Source organism: Brachyhypopomus gauderio, chromosome 1, assembly GCF_052324685.1.
Source record: "Brachyhypopomus gauderio isolate BG-103 chromosome 1, BGAUD_0.2, whole genome shotgun sequence".
Classification (NCBI taxonomy): domain Eukaryota; kingdom Metazoa; phylum Chordata; class Actinopteri; order Gymnotiformes; family Hypopomidae; genus Brachyhypopomus; species Brachyhypopomus gauderio.
The window spans coordinates 42,479,439-42,501,938 of NC_135211.1; the positions used below are offsets into that span (position 1 = coordinate 42,479,439).

At 51.2% G+C, this 22,500-nt stretch overlaps 1 protein-coding gene across 9 annotated transcripts in view; it reads left to right on the plus strand.

Moving 5' to 3' along the window:
- fat1a (FAT atypical cadherin 1a) overlaps positions 1 to 22,500 on the plus strand; it is a 72,835-nt gene that overhangs the window by 1,271 nt on the left and 49,064 nt on the right. For 6 of the 9 annotated variants that reach the window (XR_013132681.1, XM_077013706.1, XM_077013714.1 and 3 more), the window contains exons 1-3: positions 137 to 192; positions 1,549 to 4,832; positions 15,130 to 15,444. Coding sequence is in view for 8 of the 9 variants with exons in the window: in XM_077013706.1 (XP_076869821.1) it covers positions 152 to 192; positions 1,549 to 4,832; positions 15,130 to 15,444 (3,640 nt within the window). In the remaining variant the exon portion in view is untranslated. Of the gene's footprint in view, positions 1 to 112; positions 193 to 1,548; positions 4,833 to 15,129; positions 15,445 to 22,500 lie in introns of those variants that run through there. The other 3 variants (XM_077013734.1, XM_077013725.1, XM_077013761.1) reach the window with 2 other exon arrangements.

A 22,500-nucleotide genomic window follows, 5' to 3' on the forward strand; every position in this document is an offset into this window, starting at 1 on the left:
TGGATGTTGGTGTGGCGGGGCCAATGGAGACCATAACCGTCTTTGAAACGCGTAAAAGTTGCACCGAGGTCTTTGTAAGTCCTCACGCTGCCTTGCTTGGTTGGCAGTGCGCGGCTCGGAAACTTTTCCAGGGAAGAAGACAAATGGGCAAATGGGTCGCGTTTCTGAAGTGTTCTGTTGCTTTTATGCAATGTAAATATTTAGATCTAGTTGTTTAGGCAAGTAATTGTTGACCTGTTTGAACAATCGTGCATCTGCTTTGCCAGATGAACAGGGCGCCTGGGGGATGGGGCGCAAACACGCGCTTTTGTTAATAATGCGTTCCTATCAAAAACAGCAGACTTTTTCTGTGTGTTTTTAAATATATGCCTATTTCAATTTACGTTGTGACGCCTGGTGATATATTAAAATAACAGATAAAGTTTGAATGAGCTAAGTTCTTATCGAGAACGTTTAGAGCGCTGTTATTTTTTATTATTAACGTTGTGTTTGCGCATCGGTTGAAGGTATTGCGATACTTTTCCGCTCCGAGCGCAAGAATGAAACGCTTTGATTAGCCCGAGGTCATAAATCGTTGAGTGGCCTTGGGAGGGTGCACACCGCACCGGAGGTTACTGCTCTGATTTTCTCATACCTGAAACGTGTGTGACTGGCGTGGTGCGAGTGTTTCCTCGGACTTGCGGTGTGTTGCACGGCTGTTTCACTTCTTCCACATTATTACAACCCACCTATTTGGCGTGATCAAGAAACGTTACACTGTATAACTGTATACTAGTGTGCTTTGGATAAATGGCTTTATAAATTAGGTTTGTGGAGTAAAGCGTAAAATAGTTAAATGTGTCGATCTCTTTAATGGAGTATCTGAAGCGATCGTCGTCCGGTTATTAGTAGCGACTTGAGTCCATATCTGAGTGTGGGAAGCGCGCACATTCCGCACAACGGCACAGATTGGGAGTCTCGGATAAGCGCGCACACACCGGCCGGTGGAATGTGTGTATTTTTGTATCTGGAACAAACGCTTCCAGCCCTACTGGCTTCATAGCTGATAATCTCTTGCTTGGCGTTCCGTAACAAGCTCTGTTGAGACTAGCGAGTCTGGAAACCGGGCGCCGTTTCACTCAGTGCCGCCGACCGCGTCCGCTCGGCCGCTAACGTTCTGTCGAGCGATTGTTCTGCGGTACGGGGGTTTGTGTCTGTCTGCTCATGTGGGTTCTGTAACCAGCGCAAAGTTAATATTAGTGCTTTGTTGACTGATTTCATTAACTTCTGTAAACATCATTTTCTTCTCATGCGAGAGCTTTGTAAACACACTTGCATAAGTTCACAGCGGAGCCCAGATCTTTTAAGATCTTTTACGTTTCCCATAATTTATTCAGCTCTGGCAATTTGCCTTGTTGGCATAAAATACTTTAAAAAAATGTAACATAACTGTCTTTTGTTCAGACTGTCATTTACAGCCCCAAGGTTCCTGCCCATAAATACTCAATAATTGGTGTTTCATGAAAGAAAAAAAAACAAATTTTTTAACCCGTCCCTCCTTCTCCACAGGTGGTTTGGTGAAGAGCGGAGAGTGAACATGCGAAACCAGGTGACTTCACTGCTGGCAGTGCAGCTGGTGCTTCTGTGGACCTGTGCCCGGGGACAGGAGGCTCCGTCCGGCCCGCGCTTCACCCAGCCCTCGTACAATGCCACCATATTTGAGAACTCTGCTGCTAAGACCTATGTGGAGAGCCCTGTGAAAATGGGCATCTACACCACAGACCCATCCTGGGAAATACGGTACAAGATCGTGTCGGGTGACAATGAGAACCTCTTCAAAGCAGAGGAATATCCGCTGGGAGACTTTTGCTTTCTGCGAATAAGGACCAAAGGGGGAAGCAGTGCTATTCTCAACCGGGAGGTGCGCGACCACTACGTGCTCACAGTCAAAGCCGTGGAAAGGGTGTCGAACGCAGAGGCCCGAACGCGGGTCCGGGTTCAGGTACTGGACACCAACGATCTACGACCTCTGTTCTCCCCTACCTCCTACAGCGTGTCCCTGCCCGAGAACACGGCCATCCGCTCCAGCATCGCGAAGGTTACAGCGACGGACGCCGACATTGGTACGAACGGAGAATACTACTATAGCTTCCGAGAATGGACCGACACGTTTGCCGTACATCCCACCAGTGGCGTGGTCACACTAACCGGAAAGCTAGATTACGCAGAGACGAAGCGGTATGAACTGGAGATATTGGCGGTGGATCGTGGCATGAAGCTGTACGGAAGCAGCGGGTTTAGCAGCATGGCTAAGCTAACGGTACGAGTGGAGCCAGCGAATGAGCATTCTCCGGTTATCACCGCGGTTACCCTAGCACCTTCTGACACTGACAAAGACCCCACTTATGCAGTAGTTTCTGTTGAGGATGATGACCAGGGTGCTAATGGTGAAATAGCGTCTCTTAGCGTGGTAGCAGGAGACCCACTGCAGCAATTTAGAACTATGAGGTCCAGCCCAGGTAGTAAGGAATACAAAATTAAAGCTCTGAAAGAAGTAGACTGGGACAGTCATCCTTATGGTTACAATCTCACACTGCAAGCTAAAGACAAAGGAAACCCGCCACAGTTTTCCTCTGCTAAAGTCATCCATATCACATCGCCGCAGTTTAAAGTAGGACCTCCTAAATTCCAGCAGTCTGTTTACAGGGTCAATATAAGTGAATTTGCACCACTGCACACACCTGTTGTAATGGTAACAGCTGTGCCAAAGTATCCCCAATTAAAGTATGTTTTAAGACAAAAGTTGGACAAAAACCCCTTTGCAATCAATCAAGATACTGGCTTAATCACAACAGCTGGGCCCATCCACGCAGACACTGCACCCCAGCATGAATTAGAAGTCTTTACTAGTGACAGAAAAGAAGCCACTAAAGTTGTCGTTTTCGTGACCGATGTGAACAACAATGCCCCAGAGTTTCAGTATTCATCTTACAAAGCCAGCGTGGATGAGAATATGCCCATAGGTACAAGTGTGGTGACAGTTAAAGCAGTAGATGTAGACAGTGGAGAGAATGGCTATGTTACATATAGCATTGCTAACATAAACCCCCAGCCTTTTGTTATTGACTACTTCTCTGGAGTCATCAGTACCTCAGAACAGCTAGATTATGAGCTGATGCCGAGGGTTTATAATTTACGAGTGCGCGCATCCGACTGGGGAGAACCTTTTCGCCGCGAGGTGGAGACGCAAGTCACGGTCACCCTCAGTAACCTGAATGACAACAAGCCCCTGTTTGAAAACATAGACTGTGAGGTGACCGTGCCCAGAGACCACGGTGTCGGAGAGCAGATCACCACCGTGTCCGCCATCGATGCGGATGAACTTCAGCTGGTCCGATACTTGATAAGAGGTGGAAACGACCTGGACCTTTTTGACTTAAACCCTAACTCGGGCGTGCTGTCCCTGAAGCACCCACTGGGTGAGGGAGAGGCAACGAAGGTGTCCTTCCACAGTCTGCAGGTGGTAGCCACCGATGGGGAGCACGAGACTCCGCTGACGTTCTTGAACATTACCGTCATCACGGCCCGCAAACCCGTTCAAGTCAAATGTGTCGACACCGGTGTGGCCACCATGCTGGCGGAAAAGCTTTTGCAGAGCAGCAGGGTCCACAACCAGGCAGAGCCCGACGAGAACTTTTTAGACATTCATGCTGTCAACCGGTTCACTCCCCAGTTTGCGGAATCATTTCCCAGTGTGGTTGAGGTGAAGGAAGACCTGCCCGTGGGGGCTAGGATCGTCCATTTGAGCGCGTCAGACTCGGACAGCGGTTTCAATGGCAAGCTCGTTTATGTTATATCAGGCGGGGACACAGAGAGTCGGTTTGTTGTTGATATGAATGATGGTTGGCTGAAGGTGTACGCTCCACTCGACAGAGAAACCACAGATCACTACACACTCAACGTTACAGTTTATGACCTTGGAATACCTCAGAAGTCGTCATCACGACTGCTGGATGTCAAGGTAACAGACGCTAATGACAACAGCCCTCAGTTTCTGCAAGACTCATATTCAGTGGAGATAAGTGAAAACATGGCTGTCGGTATGGAGATCATACAGGTTGTGGCCACAGACAAAGATCTTGGGGACAATGGTGTCGTCAGGTACTCCATACTAGCAGACACTGATCAGTTCAGTATCGATGAGGAGACTGGAATCGTTAAGGTCAAAAAGCCTTTGGATCGTGAGGTTCAGTCTGACTTTTTATTACGGATAGCCGCTCGTGACCAGGCTACAGTTGAACCTCAACTGGTATCGACCGTATCACTTAAAATCACTCTGGAAGATGTTAATGACAACCCACCCAAGTTTATTCCTCCCAATTATCGGGTGAAGGTACGGGAGGATTTACCGATTGGCACGGTGATTATGTGGCTAGAGGCACATGACCCTGACGTCGGTCCTGCCAGCCAGGTACGATACAGCCTTGTGGACAACGGTGAGGGTAAATTTGAAGTGGACAAACTCAGCGGTGCGGTCCGAATCGTGCAGAATCTGGATTACGAGAAAAGGCAAGTGTATAACCTCGTGGCGAAAGCTAAGGACAAAGGCAAGCCCATTTCTTTGTCCTCAACCTGCCACGTTGAGGTGGAGGTGGTAGACGTGAACGAGAACCTGTATCGCCCATGGTTTCATTCATTTGTGGATAAAGGATTTATCAAAGAGGACGTACCCATTGGAACGTCCGTAATGAAGGTCACAGCGCAGGACGAGGACAAAGGAAAAGATGGAGAGATCCTCTATTCTATTCGGGATGGATCTGGCCTGGGGATCTTTGCCATCGATGAAGAAACTGGTGAGTTTTCTCGATTCATCTTATGCTCATGACATGATCTAATGTGATCTAGTGTGGAGAATTGTGAGTGTGATGCTTTGTTTACCATCATCTCTGCATACGTCTGACCCCCTATATGAGGAAATGTGGGATTGTGGTATTAGGAACTGGATTTTGTATGTACAGGAAGTGAGATGGCCTTCATGCCATGTTATTCAGTCAGCGTTGGGAATTTTGTGAAGTTGCGAGTTTCTCAACAGAAGGAGACTGAATTCATGGCAGGAACAGATGGAGCAGCTGTCTCGCAGACCTGGTGTAAACGTTCCAGACCGGTTGCCGTGGTTTTAAGAGGCTTGCTGTGCACTTCCCCTTCCTCTCTACCTACTGCCCGCCCATATTCTACAACCCACCCCCGTTTTTCCTTTCTTCTTCTCCCCCCTCAATATTTCAAACACTTCCAAACTGCACGAACAGCTTAGGCATCTGGGCTGGGGGCTTTTCCAAATGCTCATTGGCGTGACCTCTTACGTTTATGTAAAGGAGCCTTTGCCATTCGAACCGAAACAAATTTCTGCGGCAGAGGCGAGACCCGACGCCGTTAAGACCGCACAAAGAAACGCATTAATGCCTCTCTCAGCTGGTCACGGCCACTGCAGGCACCTGTGCCAAAAAGCTTAAAATAAGCAGTCTGGAATTCCAACCGTTGCTCGGCACGGAGCAGCCTTGCCCACCCAGTCTTCCGTGTGCCGTCCCACCTCATGCAGTCTTCCTCGTTACTTCTCGGAATGTGCGTGGAATTTCTCATTTGCAGCGCAATGTGGGTTTCTTCTTTTGGAAAGAAATGGATTTCTGCGCTGCAGTATACATAATTAATGCACAAATGGGTCAGTGAAAATGTCATACATAAAACATGAGGTTTTTAGCATTCACACACTCTGTAGTCTACACTTACGCAGAACACCATAAAAAAAGTCCAAACCACTCTAAAGTTACTCCAAGAAAAAATCCATATTAAAAAAACTGTTAATTAGTTGTTGATGGAAGAGCAGAGAACTTAATTAAGGAAGGTAACGATGCTCTAGATCCACGTTAGTAAATCTCACCGTTCTGCAGTGGTAAATTTAGCATGGGCAGGAAGTGATGTCGTGGGGCTCTTCCCCTACACGACCATCTGCCAGTCAGTGTGCTTGCCCATTATTATGGAGATTGCGTTCTGCTTCGTTCGGGCGGCAGGGAGGTTGTTGATCACTTGTGTCCCCTTTTGTGCCGAACTCTTTTTCTTTCTCTGTTTTCCGAGAGGAGGAGGGGCTATTCTGTGCCCTCAAACATGAGACAGGGAGACGTATAAGGCAGCGTTTGTTTGATGCAACTTAATACTCAGCCAAGATTGGTTCAAACTTGGCTGCAAAGGCAGTGTACAAAAAGGAAAATGAACTCTTTTACAGTCGATCTTTTCTGAAGGTCTTTCGTTCCTGGTGGTGTTTCCGTAAGCACCACCCCCCCCTGCTAACTCCCCCATCACGGCTCCTGCTCCACGTTGACCTCCATCTGTTACACCACCACCTACTTCCATGCATCGGAATTGTCATTTTTAAGCCAAATTCTCTTTGATGTGCCAGTAGCTGCTTAATATAGAAGGCTGCTTTGCGGACAGATCTTAGCGCTGTGTATTTATATATTTAGCCAGCGCTGACCCTGGAGAGGTAGTCTGGCTGGCACCACCTTTAACCCGAGGACATGGAGGTCATTAGGAGCACCGACCTGGTCTTCCGTCCTCCTCCCCCCCCCCCCCCCGTGACCTCTAGGTGACATGTGAGTGCTGGCAGAGATGGGATTGTCTTGAGCCATTGTTAAAGATCACAGCTAGGACTGGTGGCAGAGTAAATATGCCTTAGCTTACAACAGCCCCCCCCTCCCATGGGCCAGACATTCTGTGTGTGTGTGTATGGGGGGAGGTCTTCTGAAGGGCCAGGGAACACTTAGGGATTGCGTTTCAAATAGCGGATCGATATCAGTAATTAGGCTGAACTGGAAGTGTCTCGATATCTGTGATGTGGATTTACCAACACCAACATGTTATCAAAGCTGAATTATGTATGAATGAATAAATAAATAAATAAAGGTCCATAACACTGAGATTGTAATAACGTGATGTAGTATACCACAGATGGAAAATTGCCTCTCTTCAGTGGGGCTTACCATTACACACAGTGTAAACGCGTTCTGGAGCAGTTGGTCTCTAGAGAGCATTCAGCACAGAACTGCTTTGTTAGCACAGTCGTAGACCTTAGAACAGCCTTACGAAGTAGCTTAAGTTTAAAACATGCCTTTAGAATGGCAACAGTCCCACTGCACGAACGACGGCGTGTGAAAAGACGGCGTGCTACAGCCGCCTGCGCTGTGGGCTCGGGAGATAGTTTCTGTCTCTTCATCTGTTTGCTTGTTTTTCTCTTGAGGTTAGGGACGCGCCGCATTTTGTTTGTTAACTCCTCGCGCTGTCTGCCTTTAAAATGTCGTAATATGCAGACGGATCACCATTTTGTAGCGTATGCAGAGCTTCCCGCCTGCTGCGTGTCACGGTTCGCGTGCAGGCAGCGTTAACGCCACAATGTTTTGTGATGACGACACTGTGTGATCAAGATACGATGTGGCGTCCGTATCGTGCAGCCCTGCCCATGGTGCCTCTGCCCAGCAGTTCAGGGCGGAGTGGTGGAGTGGCACCCCAACGCCCCTTGTTAGCGTCGGTGGTTGGTTCGCCATCCCGCTTGGTGGTTCGACACCAGATCCCCACCATGTTTGGCCGGCCTGTTTGTGCCTTTGAGGCACTTTGGGACAGAATAAGCTCCACCTTCGGGAACGCAGCCTTCCCTAACCGCCGCGACTTCTCCAGCGTCCAAAAAAAGCCCGATAATTTCAGCCTGCACGCCGGAGAGATTAGCTTAACTGCAAACCCCAAATTGTGACTCTGAGATCGCGTACTCGTCTCTCCATGTCTCACACACTCTCTTTTCTCCTTATTATCTCCCTCTTTGCTCAGGCTGCGGGGTGCAGGGACATCTGAACCCATGCTGGTTACCTTGTCGTGTGTGTCTGTTGGAGTGTGCACATGAGACTAACATGAATTTGTGTCATTTTAATGTTGGGCTGAGAGTGTGTGCGTGTGCCTGTGTGTGTGTGTGTGTGTGTGTGTGTGTGTGTGTGTGTGTGTGTGTGTGTGTGTGTGTGTGTGTGTGTGTTTTAAACCCTGTTTCCTGAGTAATTGAGTTGAGAGTTCGCACGCACTGGTGCAGGACAGAGGCTTTGCCCGTGAACCTGATTGATGTTACCAGGGGCCACACAATGAATCTAGACCTCTTTCCTCCTGACCCCCCGCCTAACACAGCAAGGAGTAAAGGGCAGCTCTATACTGCCTCACTAATCACGGGGGGGGGGGGGCGGAGCCTGGAAAGGACCCCTGAAAGGTCCGCTGGGAGGAGGCGGCATGGCTTCTCTGGATGTTCTGCGCCCCTTGCCAGTTCTTCAGAAGTTCTTACAGAGAACATGCTCTGTAAGATTGCTGCTCTGTTCCTCTCCTCTCCTCCCCAAGTTCTCCTCACTGCCCCCCCCCCCCTCCTGGTCCTGGCCTCCAGCTGCGGAGAATCCCGGCTGTTCCGGCCGATGCCAGATAACGGAGGTATGCGCCATAGCTTCGTCTCTGCATGTCCGTCTGGGCCTGGCTCGGCACGGGTGAGTCAGTGGGGGAGGGGGCCGTGGGAAAAGAGGGGGGCGTGTCACAGCGCCTGCTGTGGGGAGGGTGGGGGAATAGAAAGACAGGGATGTGATGGGGAGAGAGAGAGAGGTGGAGAGGGCTAAGGGAGGGGAGAGAGGGACCTCTTCTTGTCTTTGCTGCTCTCTAAAAGTCGGTTCCTCTTTCTTTCTTCCCCCCCCCCCCCCGAGCTCCTGTTCTGGAAAGGCCATCACTTCTCACGCGCACATTCACCACGGCACGTGACCCGACTCCACGCAGTCTCTGCTTGGGTCGCGTTGCCCTGGTGATGGAGCCCTGGAATTCAGAGGGAGCGGGAGTTTGATTGCAGGGCGCTAAATGAAAGCGCCCTTTGCCTTGTTAGCAGTGGGCCAGTGTTAACTCCTGTTTCGGGAGCCATGTAGATGCTGTGGCCCGAAAGCAGACTTAACCCTTTCTTATGCTAATGAGCACTAACGAGGGCTAATTGGGTTGAAGAGCACAAATGTACCAGTGCACTGAAGCGAATAAAGCTTTGTGAGGAAGATGAAAAAAAAACATTTTTGAGAAAAGCGCCGACTTTTTTTTTTGGGATTTTGTACCTAAGTGTGTCTGAGCATGTATGTTTAAACTGAGATCATATTCACGCTTGATCCGCTAACATCACCGCAGCGCTGGCAAATTAATACCCACAATCCTCCAGTATTTTGGCTATGGGTTCGGCACGCCACGACGTGTTGTTCAGGTTACGGCAGATGGCACCTCGCCGCCTGAGGCCGAACGGCTCCGTCTCGACCCGCCCTACGTATCCTGAAGTGCGTGATGCATCCCTTCGCATGCTGGCGGAGGGGTGGGCGTCTGGACTCGGTAGCGTCTCGGTGGCTCATGTGGACAGCTCCACCTGTGCACGGGCCCGACCGATCCTGGCAGGCCGACGGCTGATTGGCTGGACCAAATCTGTCGCGGCGAGGACTGGGGCCGACTTCGGGCCGGAGCTGTCACGGCCGGGCCTGCGTGCCGCTGATAAGCTGGCCACCGCGTTTGTTGTAATGACGCATAAAGACGTAATTACCACCGAGTCAAACATCTGGCGCTTGAACCGGGGCGGCGGCGCCTTTGCCCACCACTCCACCGCTCCGCGCTCCACATTTTGAAGCGCCTTTGATCGCAGAAATCCTCCAAGGAGCCCTAGCTTATAAATAGAAGAGGGGTGTGGGGGAGGGCTCTGGGTCTTCTGTGAGACATCCTCCCTCTCCGCACTCGCATAGTCCTCGCAGCTACAGTGCGGGAGAGGACGGGCTCCTTGGCACCCCCACGCTGCGACCCAGCGCCTAGCAGCTCGCACTGCAGGGCCCCCCCCAGGGGCCCGACGATTTCACGCTTCGTCAAATGCGCTGCGATAGCGGGAGATGCTTGTTTATTGGAGGATGCCGCTGTTTGTGAATCAAGTACTACAATAATAGCTCGTGAGGGGGCGGGGCATTGGAGGTTGGGAGGGGCTTCCCAGTACTCCCTGTTTGCAGGAGCTGAAAGTAACGAGCTGAAGGGGAAGGAGGAGAGATGAGTTGGCAGGATCCTGCCAGCCTCGCGCTAACCGTCTCGCTCCCTTCCGTCTGTTGAAGAGCTTCCTCCCTCTCTCGCCTTTTCTCTCTCCTCACGGGCCTCTTCTCGTGCCGGTCTCTGGTGTGAGTCTCTTAAATCTCCCACATGCTTGTGTATTTCTCCACTGTCTCGGTTTTTCTCACACTCGCAGCTTGAGTGCGCGGTTTCTGCCGGCGTCAGCTCTCGCCGTTTCAGGAGTTTGGGGTTAATTTTCTCCCTCTGTCTCTTCTCTTTTGGCTTTGAAGATGACAGCAAACGAAGACTGAGGCACACTGCTCAACTTTGTTGAGCCGGTGAAATAATGCTGTTCCGCTATTAACCCCCCCGCCCGCCCCCCGGGGCTGCAGTTCTCCCCTGAGGCTGTCGCTGGTGGTCTGGCCCCTCAACAGCCACTGGTGTGTACAGAATGTGCAGCCATGTGTAAAAAGAGGAAGAGGGGGTGGGGGGTGGGGTGGGGGAGGGGGTTCTGGTCGACCCCAGAGTCACGCTGGATATTCACCAGATAAGATGGCTTTTGTGTGAAATGCATATTTGTTAAAGCCATCAGCACGCTGCCTTGATAACTGTTTCCTCAATCGACACTGGTGAGCTGATAAACTTGGGAGTTGTGCAGGGGGAGGGGGAGGAGTTTGGGGAGGGGGAGTGGGGAGGAGGCGGGGCTATGTGTCTTTTTTTTCCCCCTGAGGTAGAAGTTGTTCAGTGAGCAAGTGTGATAGAAGAAAGTTTTGTGAGCGTTTTTATAAACCCTTATTGTATTTGCCTGGCGCACTCATCGATTTTCCCGCTGCCAACCCCCCCATGGCGCTCAGTGAGCTGGTCTTTCTCCGCAGTCTTCATTGCTTTATGTTGTTTTAAAGCAGATCAACATCAGGGGAGTCTCAGGCGTACGCAGGTGCTCTGCAAAGTCTGATAAATGTTTTAAAAGTTTCTGCCTCTTAGAGTGGAGTGAGGTGGGATACGGATCTGTACGTCTGGCAACCGAAGTGATGATATGAGCTTATGGTTGCAGGCAGAGAGAGAGAGAGAGAGAGAGAGAAATAATCGGAGGAATATTAGGGTGGGGGCGAATCTTGAATCAGGGTTTTCTGCCAAGGCTCTCTGTTATCACAGACGAGAAAGCTGTTTCTCCGTGAGTGAGACATGTTGAGACGGAAAACCCCAGAAAAGTTTACAGGGTGAGCTGTCGGTGTGGAGGGGTTCCAGTCTGCTGCTGTGGTTCCACCCCACTGCTGTAGTCCCGCCCCCCGCTGTTGTAGTCCTGCCCCCAACCTGCAGTAGTCCCGCCCCCATCTGCTGTATTCTCACCGCTCCAGTCCTGTAGACCCACCCCACTGCAATAGTGGAATCCCCACAGTCATTGTCCCGCCTCCCACTGCTGTAGTCCCGCCCCTAGCTGCTGTAGTCCCACCTCAAAAGCGTAGTCCCGCCCCAGAACTGTAGTCCCGTCAGCGTATAAAGGCAGAGGGGAGGCAGGTGGGGGCGTGTTGGAGATGACTGGCCTGTCTCTCCACCCTCAGGATGTTATGATCAGTTCTGGATGAAACTGCAGATCCAGAGCTTTCTTTGTTTATTACACGCCTCCAGAACCAGAACAAACCCAGACAAACGCACGCTAGTGGATATTGTGCGGAACTGGCTCAGCAGGTGCTGATCTGGGCCGCGCTGCAACTCTGGTGTGAGTGCTAGCTCCTCACAGCTGTCTGTGGGCAAAACCAGGCCCTGCAAGCCAGGGTAAAAGTGTGGGTGTGTGTGTGTGTGTGTGGGTGTAAGTATGTGTGTATTTGTCTACTCAATTGCATTCCACTTTTACCCTAGCAACATACAGTAGCAGTCTGCTCCTCTGTTCCTCTCTCTCTCTCTATCACTCTCTATTCTTCTCTGTTCCTTCTCTCTTGCTCTCTCTCTCTGTTCTTTTTACTCTCTGTCTCTCTCATTAAAGCCCTGCAGAAAGAAGAGGAGCAGAGTGCAATGTCCTCCACTGGGAGGGAAAATTGAGACTCTGTTCACATAATATTCCCACACACACACATGCACACACACACACACACACACACTGCCCTGCACACTTAGCATTCCCATCATTACAGTCGTCGTCATTTCTGCTGAGACTTCGTTCACCTCCATGGAACTAAAGTCACTGATAAAGCAGCAAGCCTTCTGTCAGGGTCCTTATGCGTGTGTGTGTGTGTGTGTGTGTGTGTGTGTGTGTTCTCTGCTATTGCGAGAACCAATTGGAAAGTTAATTAAAGTGGACAGACTCTCTCTCTCACACACATACACACTTATGAGGTCAGCCATGTTGGATGGGTGCAGGGTTCGTTGTTCACTCGATGGGTGTGGATGACTGAAACGTCTCGCCTGAGGGCAGAGAAAACAGGAGATGACAAAATAAAGAGAGGGAGAGAGAGAAAGAGAGGTTGAGAGAGAGAGGTTGTGAGAGAGGTAGAGAAGAGAGAGGTTGTGAGAGAGAAAGGGTGGTTTGTAGAGAGAGAGAGAGAGGTTGTGAGAGAAAGAGAGGGGGGAGGCCTGTCAGATTTAGCTGTCATCAGTCTCCGTGTCCTCAGGGCGGATTTCATAACCTCTTCTGACAGCTAACTGGGGGAGGGGCGTGTCTGGAGAGCCGTGCATGTGCGGGCGTGCCTGCCCGAGCTGCCTAGCATCGCTGCGTCTCCGAGGTAGTGACGGTGCCCTGACCTCTGCTGACCCGTAAGAACAAAGGGCGGAGCTGGCGTGAGCCGTGAGAACGCTACGCTAACGTGAGGGCAAAGCTGGCGTGAGCCGTGAGGACGCTACGCTAACGTGAGGGCAAAGCTGGCGTGAGCTGTGAGGACGCTACGCTAACGTGAGGGCGGAGCTGGCGTGAGCCGTGAGGACGCTATGCTAACGTGAGGGCGGAGCTGGCGTGAGCCGTGAGGACGCTACGCTAACGTGAGGGCGGAACTGGCGTGAGCCGTGAGAACGCTACGCTGACGTGAGGGCAAAGCTGGCGTGAGCCATGAGGACGCTACGCTAACGTGAGGGCGGAGCTGGCGTGAGCCGTGAGGACGCTACGCTAACGTGAGGGCGGAGCTGGCGTGAGCCGTGAGGGCGGAGCTGGCGTGAGCCGTGAGGACGCTGCGCTAATGTGAGGGCGCAGCTGGCGTGAGCCGTGAGGACGCTGCGCTAACGTGAGGCGCTGCGCTACCGTCACTGAGAACTGCCACATTCTGCGGCCGCTGTGTTGTAAATGAGCCACTGGTAGCAGGAAGTTCCCAGGAAGTTTTAGAATTGGGCAGTTCAGGAATTACTGTGATTCATTATGACTGTGAGGCAGGTTGTGTGTAGGTGTGTGTGCACTTGTGTTTTGTGTTTGAGTGTGCATAAAAAAATATATAATGTCTGTGTGTGTTTCTCGCTCCTTCTCTTTATTCCCTCTCTCCTTCTCTCTCTCTTCCCTCTCTCTTTCTCTCTCTCTCTTTCTTTACTCTCTAAATCTTCCCTCAGGCTCCATTTTGTCCTCTTACTCCTGTGACACACTTCTTTTTGTTGATCATTCTTCTCGGCTTTCCTCTCTCTCTCTCTCTCTCTCTCTCTCTCTCTCTCTCTCCTCATGACTGTTCTCCAGTGTTGAGCAGTGAACACATCGAGCCTGCTGTGGTGGTGATATATAGCCCCGCCTCCTCTCTGCCTCTCCCCCCTCCCCCCAAGCGTTAGCCTGTGGAGCTAATAAGCCAAGCGCAGCTAGCCAATAACACAGACATATGTGCGCCTAAAGAACCTGAAGGCAGAGCCTCTCCGTCTTTCTCTCTTTTCTCTCTCGCTCTTTCTCTCTTTCCTTCCTTCTCAAGTCGCTCAGTGTCAAGAGAGGCGGGGCGGGTCGCCGGGTAACTGGGCACCGGTCGCCATTCACTGAGTCAGGCTCGAGCGCTGTGATTGGTCAGAGCCTATGGGCAGTGGATTTCGGTTTTCGGAGCTAGAGGTGGAACTTTCCGGACGTGGAACGGTCTGTTTTGTCCTGGGATATCCTCTCTTTACCTGGACCTCCCTCTTGCTGAAACAGCCATGCCCCCTTTGTGGTCTGGTAGACACTTCCTGCTTTGTGGCCACGCCCCTCCTCTGTTGCCTGCTAGCCACACCCTACTCTGAGGTCTGGGAGATTATTACAGGTAGTCTCCAGGCTAAAGGGTTCAGGTGAGTTGAGTCTTTATCAAACACAATAACATGATTCACTTTTATGGTTATGGTGGCCTATGGTCCATATTACAGGAAGCCATGACCAGACAGGTGCAAAGTCCAGCCCAGCCCAGCTGTCCTCCTGTCTCTGTCTCTCTTTCTCTGTCTCTCTCTCTCTGTCTCTCTCTCTCTGTTTCGACGCCGTGCCCGGTCACTGTTTACCTCCCCGCCCCTCATCCGTCTGACGGTGTGGCTCAAAAAGCCTGTATTGACACAGCTGAGAACCCCACCCTGCTACCCCCCCCCCACCCCCACCCTCCCCCACCCAGTCTCACCACACCGTCGGCTTAACGAGGCGGCCCTTCTAAGAGTCGGGTTTGCCCCCACAGTAAATGTCTCTCCTACACACTCACGCCCCTAATCCCTGATTTCAAAAGACTGCTGCTGTCTCTCATTAAAAGTTAAGAAACTTTTGTTCGGTGGGGGGTGGGGAGGCAGGGCCGCCTGCTTCTGTTGGCAGGTTTGCAGGGCTTGTTTCTTGTTGGTTTGTCTGTCCACCACCGCTGTGTGATGTGATTATTGTAGATGAGCTTTTGGAAGCTTCTGGAAGGGTCAAGGATGATGATGGGAGGAGTGATGGTGTTTAAAGTGAGTGTGGAACATGGCTGAATAAACACCTGCATAATCATTCAGTGGAGAAAGATTTATTAATGAATGAATGAATAAACTGATGAAAGAATGAATAAGTGGATACTTGGCTGTTTGATGAGTTGATGTCTACGTGAATGGGTGAGGAGACAGACGGAGGGGTAAACAGGCTGACGTGCTCGTCTCCCGCAGGCGTGATCCGCACCCTGGAGCTGCTGGACCACGAGGCCACGCCGCACTACTGGCTGACGGTGTACGGCTGTGACCGCGGTGTTGTGCCGCTCTGCGCCTTCCTGGAAGTGTACGTGGAGGTGCAGGACGTCAACGACAACGCCCCGCAGACCGCCGACCCCGTCTACTACCCCAGCGTCCTGGAGAACTCGCCCAAGGACGTGTCGGTGATCCGTATCGAGGCGTTCGACCCGGACACAGGCTCTGGCGACGGGCTCACCTACAAGATCACCAGCGGCAACCCACAGGGTTTCTTCAGCATCAACAGCAAGACAGGTGAGTGTGTGTGTGTGTGGGGGGGGGGAATACGCTGTGGGCGGGGCCAGTGGGGCAGGGGCGGGGCCTGTGGGGCAGGGATGAGGTGAGTGAGTGTGTTAACATTAGCGTGTGTGTGTGTGTGTGTGTGTGTGTGTGTGTGTGTGTGTGTGTGTGTGTGTGTGTATGTTCATGTGTGTGCATATGTGTGTGAGTGAGTTCGTGGGTTTGTTTTGTTTGGCTCCTTCACGTGTTTGCACGGCGTGACACGCAGGTTGTGTGTGGCCCACTGACAATCACGTCATAGACCCTCTGGCTCCACCCAAACCCTCCACCTCACCTCCCTCCTGCTCAAACCTCCACCCAAACCCTCCACCTCACCTCCCTCCTGCTCAAACCTCCACCCAAACCCTCCACCTCACCTCCCTCCTGCTCAAACCTCCACCCAAACCCTCCACCTCACCTCCCTCCTGCTCAAACCTCCACCCAAACCCTCCACCTCACCTCCCTCCTGCTCAAACCTCCACCCAAACCCTCCACCTCACCTCCCTCCTGCTCAAACCTCCACCCAAACCCTCCACCTCACCTCCCTCCTGCTCAAACCTCCACCCAAACCCTCCACCTCACCTCCCTCCTGCTCAAACCTCCACCCAACCAGGGAGAGAGAAGGGAGAAAGATCTAAACTAGAAGCCTGTTACTAGACTAGGCTAACTGGCTATCACTCTTAACAGTCTCGGTGGACCACTTCAGTATCCCTTCTCTCTCTCTCTCTCTCTCTCTCTCTCTCTCTCTCCTCTCTCTCTCTCTCTCTCTCTCTCTCTCTCTCTCTCTCTCTCTCTCTCTCTCTCCCCCGGTGTTGTCTAAGTGTACTGAACAGTGTCCGTTTTGAATATCTGAATATTTTTGCTCCTCTCTTCTTCCCGCCTGTAGAGCCGAGAAGTTAGTCCAGCAAAAAACACGTGTGTGTGTGTGTGTGTGTGTGTGTGTGTGTGTGTGTGTGTGTGTGTGTGTGTGTGTGTGCGTGTGTGTGTGTGTGTGTGTGTGCGTGCGTGTGTGTGTGAGAGAGAGAGAGAGACCGTGAGAGTGTTGAATCCTTGAAACCATTCACAACCTTGCTCCTCTCTGAGTAGACAGGGCAGATCGGGTTACCTTGATCTACAGCTCCAACTGTGGTGTTCATCTTCTCACTTAGTTTGAACCTGCTCCTCGTACAGAATTTACAACCACACTGCAGCGTCTCCTCAGCACTCACACAGCCAACAGTCCCCACACCACCACGCACCACCTCCGCTTGGGATCGGCCCAGATCTCGCTCTGACGGACCAGCTCCGAGTGGGAACCCCCACCACCCTCCTGTGTTTCTGCCGTGGGAGTCACGACGGGGTCGCCGCCGTCCCCCGGCCGCAATGGCCAGACCCCCTGTGTGGTCCCAGGCTTCTCACAGCCCCAAGTGCCTTTCTCAGGCCAAATAAGGGGCTCTCACTCTCCCAGGATAACGGCCCAGGGCCTGGCCCAACTCCAGGGAGAGAGAGAGAAAGAGAGAGAGAGGGAGAGAGGAGCTGAGGTGGGCTTGTTAAACATTAACTATGTTCAGGAGTACAGAAAACATGGAGGTTACTAAAACGTGTGTGTGCGTGTGTGTGTTCATATGAGACAGATAAGAGATCCGTCAAATTCCTGCGTCCCTATTTGGGTTTTGTTAAATTTAGATCCTGTTTGAGTGCAGTAATGCTGGGAATGGTGCCATTTTCCCAAAGTCAGCTGTTTGGCTTCCGAAGTCTTTCTCAGTCTGGCAGGACGCGCGGGAAGAGCCGTTCATCGGCGCGGGACGCTCGCGCCTTTAAGGGCCGCCTGTTTCAGCGCTCGTGAGAAGTTTGCGTGTGAGAACACAGCCGCCCAAACATCCTTTCAGAGAGACACAACAGAGCAGGGAGACCTCCGGACGCCGGCCAGCCGGGTGGCACCAGGGTCCCGCTGCCCCTCTGCTGGGCAGACAAGAGAAAGGACTGAACCTTGGACCAGCAGTTGAACACCAAGGTCATAATAGACAGGACACACACACACACACACACACACACACACACACACACACACAGGCACCACATGTCCAGAAGAAGCACCGACTGTGGAGAAAACCGCAACATTGTGAAGTGGCCATAAATTCAAACCGTGAATAAAGACCTGGCCTGTGTTTATCTGGTCACATTTATTTCCAGCCACAGAATCACGTGAAGGTCGTGATTCATCGAAACGCCCACAGAGGCCGCAGAATCTGGGCCACGCGTGATTGGTCAGGACGGTCGTAGCACACAACGAGAAATGCTATGATCCTCGAAAGGGCTCATTTGCATATATCAGCCTCCTGCGATGTCAGTGTTTAAAAGGCCAGTATCGCGATACAGATTAACAGATGATATATTGTACAGCCCTCCGTCTCATGCCTGTCTGTAGGGGTTGCCTCATTTAAGAATACTCCTATTTCTGGTAAAACCAACCCTCCATTTGGAAACGTTCAAGTGTTCGAAATGTAGTGCTCCCTTCTCTGTACATCAAGGCTTCCCACTCAGTGGCTTGGAGAAGGGCACTTGGACTCGGATTGGAACGCACCCTCACACCCTTTGAGACGACCCTCCCACCCCGGACCAGAGGAACAAAAATAAACCTGAACGAAGCGATATCGTTCTGTAGGTTATCGTATCTGGACCCAAATACGCAAATACACACACACACACACACACACACACACACACACACACACACACAGAGAGAGAGAGAGAGAGAGAGAGAGAGAGAGAGAGAGAGAGAGAGAGAGAGAGAGAGAGAGAAAGAGTACACACATGGCAGAAAGCATATATCTTGATGTTTGATGTTTTGAGTTACAAAATATCAGACATCCAATTGTTGGAATGTTCAAATTATAATATGAGAACACAGAAACAGAGAGAGAGATGTGCCCAACTTCTGTCGTGTTTTTTACACTCATACAGATAAATATGATTTTTATTAGGACTGGACACACACACACACACAAGTTTATGGGAACTGTTGCTATGGGAACTAGCAGTTGAAAAAAGAGTGAGAGGAGGTGAAAGTTAATCTCTCCATAACTGAGGGGAGAAGAGTTATGTTAACCAGCTAATCAAGGAGGATCAGACGTGATCAGCCGTGATCCGCTCCGATCAGTCTGACCAATCAGAGCGTGATCTCCTGCTGCCATGGAGATGACCGCACCCATCTGAACTGAACTTAGAGCTGAAACTGCCGTATGTCATGATAACGAATCAGAGCAGGAAAAACAATACAGGGTAATCTAATAAAGTGTGTGTGTGTGTGTGTAAGAGAGAGAGAGAGAGAGAGAGAGAGAGAGAGAGAGAGAGAGGGAGGGGATGTGTGTGCAGAGGACAAGAGTGTATACTATATGTGGGGTAGGGAGAAAGACAGAGGGGGAAGAGAGATGGAGAGAGGAAAAGAGGGAGAGAGAGGGACAAAGAGAGCGATAGGGAGGGAGAGAGAAGAGAGAGAGAGAGAGAGGGAGGGAGAGAGAGAAGAGAGAGAGGGAGGGAGAGAGAGAGGGAGGGAGGGGAAGAGGGAGGAAGAGAGATAGAGAGAGGGAAGAGGGGACACATCTCTAGTGGATTGTATGTCTTTTAATGCCCTTTCTTGTTAGTCTGTGTAGGTGTGTGAGTGATTAAATATGAGACTGTGTGTGTGTGTGTGTGTGTGTGCATGTGTGTGAGTGTGTGTGTGTGTGTGTAAAAGTGTGAAAACAGCAGAATTCAGACTCCTGTGGCCTGAAGTACATATTTCTGGATTAGGAGAGTTTAGAAAAATGTTAGCAGAGAGAGGGACAGAGGGAGGGAGAGAGAGAGAGAGAGACTGAGACACAGAGAGAGAGGGAGGGAGAGGGAGGGTGAGAGAGAGACAGAGAGAGAGGGGAGAGAGAGAGAGAGGGACAGATCTAGAATGGTGGGCGGGACATTAGGATACACAGGCTCTGGTCACGAGGCGCGTTCACACATACCAAGGCGTGTTAAAATGTTCATCACCAGAACTCAAAGCAGTCTGCACTGTCAGAAGGTCTTCAGTAATGTGTGTGTGTGTGTGTGTGTGTGTGTGTGTGTGTGTGTGTGTGTGTGTGTGTGTGTGTGTGGTAGAGAGTGGGTGGATGCTATGTGTCGCCATGGCACAGAGGATGATGTGTTTTCATGGAGCTGATAACGGCTACCTTCACCGCGGCTTCCTACTGGAATTTGATAGGGATTTTATGACTGGTCTGAGATAAGCTCCGCCCCAGATAACAGAAAGCCACCTCCCTGCAGAGGTTAGCTCCGCCCTTGCTGTTGAAGATCCCACCTCCTGTAGAGTTTAGTGCTACGCTTTGTCTACCGGACCTCCTTTTACAGTAATATTATAGTATGCCTGAAGTATGGTGTACAGTATGGTGTGTAGATGAGAGGTGGAGGCGGAGCTTGCGTTCACAGGGAGGAGAGGATTGGCTGTTGCCAGACAACAAATTTTACTGAATTTACTAGGATTTTTCACCTTAAAAATGGCAGAGTTCGTGTCCTGAAATGCCGCAAATGGATTGAAATGGCAGAGCTCACCAGCTGGGGGTTTGAGAGGAGGCAGGTCGTGTAGCACACTTACACACCGATCTTACACACCTAGTGCACCTACCCCATGACCCCGCAGGGGGAGAAATCAGGGCAGGCAGAGCCTGTGTGTGTGTGTGTGTGTGTGTGTGTGTGTGTGTGAGAGAGAGAGAGAGGGGGGGGTGAGAGAGAGCGTGTGTGTGCATACATTTGGACAATGGGCAAGTGACGAGGTGGTTCAGGAAGTGTGTGTTTCTGCATTAACTGTGTGTGTTGGGTTCACGTTTGTGTTAAATGGGCATTTATGTTTTTGTTTCCTCCTGAAAACCTTTCTCTCCCTCTCTGCCTCTCCCTCTCTCTGGCCTCTGTGTTTGTGTGTGTGTGTGTGTGTGCGTGTGTGTTGAGGGGGAGCACTGCAAACCTCTCTTTACCCCCCCCCTCTCCCTTTCTCCCCCCCCCCCTCTCTATCTCTCTCTCTCTGCTCTTTGTACTGATCTCTTTTAATGGCTACACCCTGAGCTTTCCCCACACCTGGTTGAACAAGTGTGTGTGTGTGTGAGCGCTCAGTCTTGTGGATATTAACCCATGTGACCCACCTCTACTCTGCCACTCGCACTTTGAGTTCTGTGAGATGTGTGTTAGCCTTGTGTGTGTGTGTGTGTGTGTGTGTGTGTGTGTGTGTGTGTGTGTGTGTGTAAAGGATGAAGTGTCAGTTCTCTCTTACACAAAAGCACTGGCACTGTTCAGCTGGAAACCCAAGCCAGCAGATCATTTGATGTCATGTGCAGATGATGTAGATGAAGATGGTCAATGATGGAGCCTGTTGCAGCGGTGTGGTGTGTGTTTGACTGAACTGTGTGTGGTGGAGTGTGTATGTGTGTGCAGTGTTTGTGTGGAGTGTGTGGTGTGTGCTTGTATGAAGTGTGTGTGGCATGTGTGCAGTGTTTGTGTGGAATGTGTGGTGTGTGGTGTGTGTGTGTGTGTGTGTGTGTGTGTGTGTGTGTACAGAACCACAGAAAGGGAAGAGGGTGAAAAAAACGCTTTGTTCTGATAAAAACCAACTAAAGAATTGCTGTTTTTCAGACTTTGTGCTTTCTACAGTGTTCTGTACTTGTATTTGCCAGAGTACAGATCACACACACACACCACCGCACGCACAAGCTTTTGTGTCTCGTCACACTGGCAGGGACGAGCGTCTCTCCCGGCAAATACTGAACAGAAGCCCCGCCCCCGTCGTCCGGCACGTCCTCCCTGCGCTCAGTGCTGCCCCCTGTGGTGAAATTGTAGAGCGCTGCGCTCAAACTCGACCAGGTTCCTGCCCTGCGAAAGAAACAAACTCAAGGTGTTACTACCACGAGTAAAACATCAGACCATGGCGACTTGGTCAGAGCAGGAACACATATGACCTCCACCATCTCCTTCCTGACACCACCCACCTTTAGGGCACTTGGCACACCTCCCGAGGGGTATTAGAGGGTAGGAGAGATCTGGGGGGGGTGCTCACACACACACACACACACACACACACACACACACACACACACACACACACACACACACACACACACACACACTCGTCTCAGAGTGGAGCCGGTAGACGTTCTATAAGCCCTTACATCTTCACGAGGTCCAAAGTGTGTTATTTAAGCCTCTAGCAGGAACGGTGTGAAATGCTGATTCCTCTCTCTCTCACTCACACACACACACACACACACACACACACACACACACACACACACACACACTGATGCGTAGCTGTAAGCTCAGGCAGCTCCTCGCATGAGTGAACTGAGGAATGCTCATATCAGGAAGAAAGAGCATTAAAAGAGATATAATCCACTAGGGATTTGTCTCCTATTATCTCTCTCCTCTCCCTTTCTCCCTCTCTTTATCTCTACCTCTCTTTCTCCCTCTCTCTCTCTCTGCCTTCTGTTTCTTTTTCTTTCTTCCTCCCCCACATACAGTACTCACATTCCTGTCCCCTACACACACACACACACACACACACACACACACACACACACTCACACCCACACAAGCGTAGAGTAATTAAACTGAATACTCTGGCATGGTGTGTGTGACATCTAAAAGTTCAGCCTGCTGCTTTGTCTGTTCTTTTTTCGCACGGGCGTTCCCCTCAGACGCCCACTCCGATTCTAAGCAGGCATCAGAGCGGGCAGCCCACAGAGTGCCCCGGGGCCGTGGGGGCCAGGCGGCTTGAGCTTTAGCCTGAACTCTGCAGATACAGTGAGCTTGTCTATGTGGTGGCCAAACTGGCCATCGGGCCTCGGGCCTCCTGATTGGCCCATCGCCGCATTTTATTCAAATTGAATTCCCCACCTCCACCAATGGGATCTTAGCTAAAGCATAACGGACAAAAACAGCAGAGGCAGGAAATTCAGCAGCACCTGCTGTCTGCTGCTGAGACGGACACACGCACGCGCGCACACACACACACACGCACGCACGCACGCGCACACACAC